The 9,066-nt window shown below is 32.5% G+C and overlaps 1 protein-coding gene across 1 annotated transcript; it reads left to right on the top strand.

Annotated features, from left to right (window-relative positions):
* Window positions 1-4,437: 4,437 nt before the first annotated feature.
* LOC149538179 (cucumisin-like) lies at window positions 4,438-8,615 on the top strand. The gene is made up of 10 exons (XM_089802428.1): window positions 4,438-4,532; window positions 4,965-5,062; window positions 5,166-5,312; window positions 5,449-5,554; window positions 5,884-6,403; window positions 6,496-6,599; window positions 6,749-6,973; window positions 7,063-7,171; window positions 7,590-7,803; window positions 8,059-8,615. Exons 1-10 carry the CDS (start codon window positions 4,444-4,446, stop codon window positions 8,613-8,615), a joined length of 2,169 nt encoding a protein of 722 aa, XP_089658554.1. The 5' UTR covers window positions 4,438-4,443.
* Window positions 8,616-9,066: the final 451 nt, after the last annotated feature.

The raw sequence follows: 9,066 nt of genomic DNA, 5'->3' as shown, positions 1-9,066 counted from the left end.
AAATCTGATATATGATTTTGTCTTCAACCCCCAAACAAATATCACCTAGGGCTTTCCTATCCATTGTTTCCCAAGCTGAGATGTCACTTGTAGATACTTGATCACCTGTTGGTTTAGGAAGGGTACCATCTACATATTGAGAAACTACTTAATGCATTAAATGACATCACATTTTAGTGGACCATGTAGCATATGTATGTGGAGTTAATTTTGGAAACTTAAAATTTTACATGATGCAAAAAATGAAAGAAAACAACAGAAAAAGAGGAACACAACACCAAGAACACCCCCCTTTTCTCTCAATCAAGAAACCCCCCCCCCCCCCCAAAAAAGATGCTTTTGGCACTTTATATGTAGTGCGTTTACAATGGCCACTTGCCAATTTTGGCCTTAGTGAACTTTTGATTTTACTTTTTATAACCTCCTTACGGAGTTCAAAATTGGAATATTACAACGTATCTCAGATATACAACAATTCTGAAGTTATATCAAAGTATTACAACATAGAAAAGGACCCAATTCTAAAAGTGACAGTTTTATCCAAACAATCCTATAATTTGATTGTAGATCTAGAAAGTAGATGAAAAAAGTGTATTTTTTTAGAAAATGGAATCTGTTTTCATGTCCAGATGAGCTTGTACAGAGCATTTGAAGTTGTAAAATGCAAGATTGGATAGGTACAGTCACCAAAAGACATAATTTCTAACAAATTCATGCATGAAAACTAGAAAAGAACTGCACCACTAAAAAGATTAAGAAATTCTACCCAAAATAAAAAAATCACACCTGATTTGGAGTCCAGATGACTGAGATATGGCCTCCCAAAGTTAGACTATCAAATCAAAAATCAATTTGGAGAGGGGTTGGATTAGCAAAAGATGTGGTTAAATTTGATGGTCATATGGCTATTGCAATAGTTTAATTTTTCCTGGGAATGATGGTCAGATGACCGCCAAATTTAGGCTCATGAAATTGATGATGTTAACAAAAAATGGGTCCCCCTACTGATGTGGCGGTGATGTCAGGATAACGTTAGCATGTACGGCCCTATACAAATGGTACAGACAAAATAGATGTGTCTAGGTATGGATCTGACATGTCTTGCCACAAGATGTTGATGACGTGCATTGCATCCAGGTGGCATGGATGACTCAATAGTCCACGTGTCTATCCTCACTAAGTTGAAGGCTGAGGAGGCATCTGATGCCAAAGTGGGCAGGCTTCAAATTTGCGTCGTGTGGCATCCTTTAGCATTTGCTGCATGGCTATGAGCTATCTTTGCATGGTCTAGCTAGAGATTCAGAAACTAGTGATAGAGGAAAACCGCAAGCCAGTGGTTGGATGTCGAAATGCAGTTTTGGTGCCAACCGATAAATGCAAATGCTGGAAATTGCAAGACATGGGCTGGGACCCATAAAATGTCAGTGGTCTACACTATTTAGTTCCACATTGGTGGGTAGAGAGAGCTTTATTCTCTTTAAAAGGTGTAGGCCGCTTGTAACAAATAAACAAGCTGACATGGTATTGTGGAGCCGCTGGGTGTATAGGTGTGGCTAGTTGGATTATGCGGTGAAAATTTGATGAAAGTCACTATGATTTAAATTCCTCCAAAAAATTGATAGTGCCCATCAATTAAAATAGAATATTCCATAAATATTCTCCATAGGGGCTTGGGTGTCACTGGCTGGTACCTACAAAAATTTTCTCTATAGCCCTTGATGGGCTAATTTTTTTTTGAAAAAATACTCCAAAAAAAATTGCAGAGAGTAATTAAAATTTAGATCTAAAAATAAAATTCCTAGATCAAATAAATGACCATACCTAGTTTGCAAATCAGGCCTTTGGGTGCCAATTTGCAAAAAAAAATTTCCTCAAAAATGACTTTGGCCCAACATAGGTGTATTTATAGCCGATTTTCACCAAATCAATGTTCCAGACATAATGGTGAGGTCTGATTTGGCTCTAGATGCTCCCCATTTCCATGAATTCTCTAGATCTGGGTTGAGTTGTTGAAGAAAGAAGGGTCTTGAACAACTATGTGAAGAGAATCTCTCCAAGCTTTGATACCATGTAAGAATTTTCCTTAGGGAAAAATTCACCAAGATCAAGGAACTCAAGCACAAGCACATCAGTAGACCAAAAGAGTATGATTAGAATGATGATATAATGTTCATTCAATATGTATGTAAGTACACTAGGAGTGCTTGTATATAAAGGCCTTTAGAATGCTTTTAGAATGCATAGGAATTAGCAACATGATAAGTCATACAACCAGGCACATGTCTACCAAATATGAGTTATCTTCCATTAAGCACAAGCGTAAGTGTGATGATGAGAGGATAAGCCTACAAAAGTGTAGCACACAAAATAATGTTGTAGACACCATGTGCTAAATTAGGAGTTTGAATAATTGTGTTGTCTACATGACAACTCAGTTAATTATGCAAACTTCAGTGTTGTAGACACCAGTGCTGAATTAGAGTTGCTTACTCTAGTGTTGTCAACATGACAACTCATAAGAGTACACAAACTCCCAAGTTCTCACCTAAGAAATAATAAAGTAATGTATTAACCCAAGTAAAATTAAGTAAAGTGTAATAAGTAACTACTTATTTACACCAATAGTTGTGTTTATTAATTAGCAAAATTTAATATATCCAAAATTCTATGTTATGGAACCCTTGAGATTTGTAATCTATATTTTGAGTTGCATTGTATGCATGTATTATCTTGTTGTTACATACTTTCGTTTTGTCAACAAACTACATTATTTTTACATTATTGTTGGTAAACTCTTAAGAAAAACTATTTAGTAAACTTAGCTGCATTATTTAGATTAGTCTCCATTGGGTTCCCTGGTGGGGCATTATATCATGTGGACTTCACTTAGAAAAACTTGAATCATAGCGTGCACATTCATGGCATATTAAAATATCCCTCACACTCCATTTTTGTCACTCCCCTCCGATACCCCTCCAATACCCCCCACACCCAAACATTTTCTATATAAAACCCCACTCCCTCCCCACTATTTAGGCATTATATTGCCCCCATTTCACCCCTTTTAAACCCTCCACTATGAACCCACACGTTATTGTATTGCCCCTTTAGTGAAGACTTTGTAGAAATTCTATTACCAATTCCATAAGACATTGACATCAAATACTTATGATTAAGTGGTTAAGTTATTGTAACTTTAGTGCATGTCACATATGTGGAATGATTTAAGTGCTACAAATAAAATTGTTTAATTTAAATATATATATTTTTAGAACAATTTGGCTTCAAACCACCTTGACTTTTGATCCATTGTTTATTAGAAATTATATTGTCCAAATTTCTTAATCTATTTTTTTGTTGTACTCTAATTATTTTTCTTGCTTGATTTCTAATAATTTCCCTCTTTTATTTTGTTGAACTTAATTATTTTATCAATTTATAACTTTATCTTTATTGTCCTACAAATGTCTTACCCCTTTCAAAATCCCTCTTTATTATAAAAAATGTATAATTTAATTTTTTATCTACTTTTAAAATTTAAATATAAAATTAATTAAAATAGATAAATAAATTATAAAAAATTTACAATGTAACCTTTTATAAAATCTAATTATTCAGTAACTATTTCTATCTATTTAACTATCCCATGACCTTTTTCATGGACTGAAACTTTATATATATGAAGAGTAAGTGCTCTGTAATTTTATATTTATTTTATATCTAGGCTCTTGTGTCTATATTACTGCATTATTTCTCATATTTAATAAATAAATAGTTTAAAATACAAAGAAAAAAGATAGAATAAAATAATCGAGTTTTGCTGTTATAATCGAAGAGTAATCGATACAACCTAACCTTTTAACACTTTCTGTTGATTCGTATTAATGTGACCATACGCATAAGAACAAGAATTTTGCCGTATGCATTTCTCATCGTGGAGAACAAGGATTTCTTGGCGTATACATTTTCAATTATTACTTACAGAAATTTCCTCGGTCATTGCTATACATTGTAAAGACCGCCTATATCGCTGCATTTAATCTTTTAAAAACTGAACAAAATGCAAAGCGAAGTATATTGTATTCAGTCCACCACGCTATTTATAGGGGGAGTTTTGTGTAGTGATAATTATTACAGTTACAATGGCTACCCCTTACATTAGTTATCTTCAGCTCTCCATGCTTTTCTTTCTGATCATGCTTCATATTCAAATGTTATGCACAGTAGGGGAAGATGAAAAGGTATATCATTTTTAGAGTGGTGATTTTTATATTTCATAATGCTAGCTTTATATTTCTGATTTCTGATTTAATTTGGGAAGCCTCAATGTTTCAGATCACACTATACTATTTATTAAAGAAAAAGTTAGAAAAAATTATAGTATATCAATAAAATTATACTAAATATGCAATGTTTGTGGCAAATCAGCTTCATGTGGTCTACATGGGTAGCACTCCAGCACAAGAGAATGGGGAGCCTTACACAGCAGGAGTTTCATTGCACCTTGAAATGCTTCAATCTGTGCATGGAAGGTGATAATATATCTTATCTATTCTTATATGGAATTGTGATTGATAAAAAATATTGATTTAATTTTTATGTTGGATGTTGGGATTTGTTAAGTTCAAATAAGAGAGGGCTCGGAACCAAAAAAACACCCATTAAGACAATTCAAAAAGAATTCACATACAAATAATAGGAATGTTGTGATTTGTTGTTGTATTGTGAAATTTTACATTCTTGATTATTTAAGAATTTGCATACAAATAATAGGAATGTTGTGATTTTTTGTTGTATTGTGACATTTTACATTCTTGATTATTTTTAGTTGTAATCGATCGTTTTATTCACCTCTTTGTGTAAGGTTGCACGCCTCTGATTTATAACTCTGATAAAAAAATGTTTGCCATAATTAAAAAGATATACTAAGATACTTTTATATAATTATAATGTTGCTATTAAAGCCGGGAGGCAGCAGAGGAGTCATTGAAGCTGAGCTATGGAAAGAGTTTTGGTGGATTTGCAGCTATGCTTTCCTCATCCCAGGCCCAACAGCTCTCAAGTAAAAGAAACGAAGAACTTGTTTAATGAACGGCTATTTTTCTTACCATCTTGTAAGATTTATACAGGCCTTTAATTAACATACATGATTTGCTTTATACTAGATATGGATGGTGTGGTCTCAGTGTTTGAAAGCAAGGAGGTGAAAACCTTAACAACAAGATCATGGGATTTTGTTGGCTTTCCTGCATCTGCTCAGAGCAATAATTTGGTTCATCAGAACGATATCATTATTGGTGTTTTGGACACAGGTGAGATTATTCAAAACAAGAGAAATTTTCTGTTTCATAGAAACTTGTTATGGATTTCTTAACACGTATTTCAACTAAAATTTGAATTACAAATACTAGTTTTATCATTGACTCTAAATACATTGTGCTGTTGTAGGAATATGGCCAGAATCAGAAAGTTTCAGTGATGCTGGATTTAGCCCAGCACCATCTCAATGGAAGGGTGGATGCCGCACAACATCAGACTTTCCTTCATGCAACAAGTTAGACTCGTGCATACTCTCTTTTGTTATTATAGATATTATTAGTACTATTCATTGATTAATTTACAAAATTTATGTATAATTATTACATTAATACATATGTATGATTTTCTTCTTACTTTCTACTTCAATAAGTCTATACATGTCCTACTTACCAAGTCTATATATGTTTCTACCAGAAAAACTACACATCTTCTATGTGAAATTTGTACCATTATTTTTCATATTATTTGTTTATTGATTTTAATTTTTTTTATTGCACCAATAAATTTTTTATAGAAGTAAATATCCTTGCACTTATGTAGCTGAAAATGTGGATAATTTATTAGGAAACTTGTGGGGGCAAAGTATTACCGTAGTTTCTCAGATGATCCACCACCTGAAGGAGATTATTTGTCTCCAAGAGATGGAGATGGCCATGGCACACACACCTCCTCTACTGCTGCTGGAAATCATATAAACAATGCAAGTCTCTTTGGCATTGCTCAAGGAGATGCACGAGGTGGGATCCCTGGTGCGAGAATTGCTATGTACAAGGTTTGCTGGCTGGATGGTTGTACTGAAGCAGACATTCTTGCAGCATTTGATGATGCCATATTTGATGGTGTAGACATCCTTTCTGTTTCGCTTGGCATAGATATTCCTCGTGACTACTTTGTAGATAGTATTGCCATTGGAGCATTTCATGCAATGAAGAGGGGAATTTTGGTATCAAATTCAGCTGGAAATTCAGGACCTTATAGATCTACTGTTGCGAATTACTCTCCATGGTCTCTAACTGTGGCTGCAAGCACAGTGGATCGCAAAATGGATGCTGAGCTTCTTTTAGGAAACAACTTGTCTATTGAAGTAAATATCTATCCTCTATGAAAATTTTCTCCTTGTCTTTTAAAAAAAATTGTTTCTTCATGCTTAATTTCAGTTGTCTTTAATCTCTATAGGGAATTTCTGTAAACACATATACTATGGATCAACCATGGTATCCTTTAGTATATGGAGGAGATGTTGCTAATGTATCTGGAGGCTTTGGTTCTAACGACTCTAGGTAATAAAACATTTAATATACAAATTCTGAAAGATAAATTAAATTAAAGGATAGTATAGGAAAATAATTTTTTTGAAACTTTTTATTATAAATAATTTATATTTTGATAAGGAATTACTAAATATTGTTTTGTATTTTTCAATTTTCAGTACCTGTGCATTAAATTCTCTGGATAGTACCAAAGTGGAGGGAAAGATTGTGCTTTGCAACTACGCTAGTGACCCACCAGATTATTCAGTTTTTATTGCTGGTGGAATTGGTACCATTATTATCTTAGATGATTTTAATGACACGGCTTTTGTTTGGTTAAACCCTGCAACTGTGATAACGTATAAACAAGCAGAACTTGTATTGTCTTACATCAACTCTACAAGGTAACTATTTCAAATGGATACTTTATTAGTAATCAAATAGATATCTTGGTAACCAAGGTGATTAATATATATATTTTTTGGTTGATTAGCTCTCCTGTTGCAAAAATTCAAAAAACTACAACTCCCAAATCATTGGCACCCATTGTAGCTTCTTTTTCATCCCGTGGCCTCAATCCAATTACTTTTGACATTCTCAAGGTAATTTTTTTTTCATGATATTAGATTGAGTTTCAAATTTCACATTTTATCAAACATAGCTTGTGTAAAAAAAAATCTAAAATGTAATTAGAAAAATAAGATACAATTATATAGTAAATATAATTATTCTGAATCAAAAAACATAATATAATGATATTTGTTTCTTATAATATGGAATCAAATTATCATTCATAACCTTTAATATTGAAAAAATTAAAAAATATTGTAAATTGGTATAATGGTTTATAATTTTAATAGAAGAATGTAATTGTTTCAATAATATTCAATTATCATATATTAAATTATATTATAAGAATCTATAAATATTATCTAATGTATAAATCTTTGAAAAATAATTTAAATTATATAACTTAATTGTGAACTTTTACTTAGATACAATGTATTTCTCTATGGTTAGCCTGATATTACAGCACCAGGAGTGGACATTCTTGCATCATGGGCCAGAAATTCTTCACTTACTGAAAATGGAGGAGATACAAGAATCTCTGACTTCAATATAATATCTGGAACCTCCATGTCATGTCCACACACAGCAGGAACTGCAGGATTTGTTAAGTCATATCATCAAGATTGGTCTGCTGCTGCTATTAAATCAGCTTTAATGACTACAGGTAATATATATTATTCACCTCTTATTATACATGTTCATTGTTCATAAGATACTAATTATTTCTAGGTTTTTTCAATTTCGTGAAAATTATAATATTTAAAAGCTTTCTCAAAATCAAAACTAAATCTACCTTTAACAATATGTATTATCATCCCTAGAGATCTTTAAGAATAAACAGAAAAGGAAAATTACAGAAATTTTAAATAATAAATTAAAATACTAATACATGTACATCATTTTTTAACTTGTAATGCAGCATTTGTAATGGATCCAACATTGGATCCAACTGGAGATGGAGAATTTGGGTATGGGGCCGGGCAAATAAATCCAATGAAGGCCATCAATCCAGGGCTTATCTATGATGCGGGAGTAGATGATTATGTCAACTTTCTTTGCAAGGAAGGTTACAATGATACCACTTTACGTTTGATTACAGGAGATTTCAGTACTTGTGATTCTATAGAGCCATCTACAAATGGAGCAAGAGAACTAAACTACCCTTCAATAATGGTAGCTACTAGTCCAGGAAAAGCTTTCAAAGCTGAAATACCTAGAACTGTTACCAATGTAGGAGACACCGTAAGTACATACAAGGCTATTATATCTGCACCCTCTGGAATAACTGTGGCAGTTGTACCAGATACACTTTCATTTTCACTCCTAAGTAATAAGTTGTCATATAATGTCACAATTGAAGGTGGATCTATGCCTGCTGACACATTAGTTTCAGGTGCGCTAACTTGGAGTTATGGGAATTACACTGTCAGAAGCCCAATCACTGTTTATGCTCTTCCTGATCACCCACGTAAATAGGTCAACACGCTATTGTGTTCATCAGGCAAAACTAGGTTAAAACTGATTTATGTACTCTTGCACAGATTATTTGCATTTTGAATATTAATTTCACAAGTTGAATGGACAACTTAGAGCTAGATGAGCTCTTTTGATATATATTTATACCTAAGTGACAGCTCTCTGCATTTATTGAATGATTAACTTTCTTTTTCAGAAAGATTGCATTATAAACTTGGTTCTTTTAATTTTATAGATATATTTTAAAAAGTGATATATTATTAAGAGAGATAAGACATAATTTATTAAAGTGATATAATAAAGATTCAAAACAGGAAGAATCTTAGTTTCTAATTTTCATTCAGTTTAATCTTGTTTTCAAATATAGACTTCTTTGTTAAGATTTTACAATTATATCAAAATTAAGTTTTAATATGGAATTATATTAAGTTATTCATGAACTTTTAGTTCA

This window comes from Cupressus sempervirens, chromosome 9 (genome assembly GCF_028749045.1).
Source record: "Cupressus sempervirens isolate cs-2001-9-10 chromosome 9, ASM2874904v1, whole genome shotgun sequence".
NCBI classification, from domain to species: Eukaryota; Viridiplantae; Streptophyta; class Pinopsida; order Cupressales; family Cupressaceae; genus Cupressus; species Cupressus sempervirens.
This window is presented reverse-complemented; position numbering and strand designations above follow the sequence as displayed.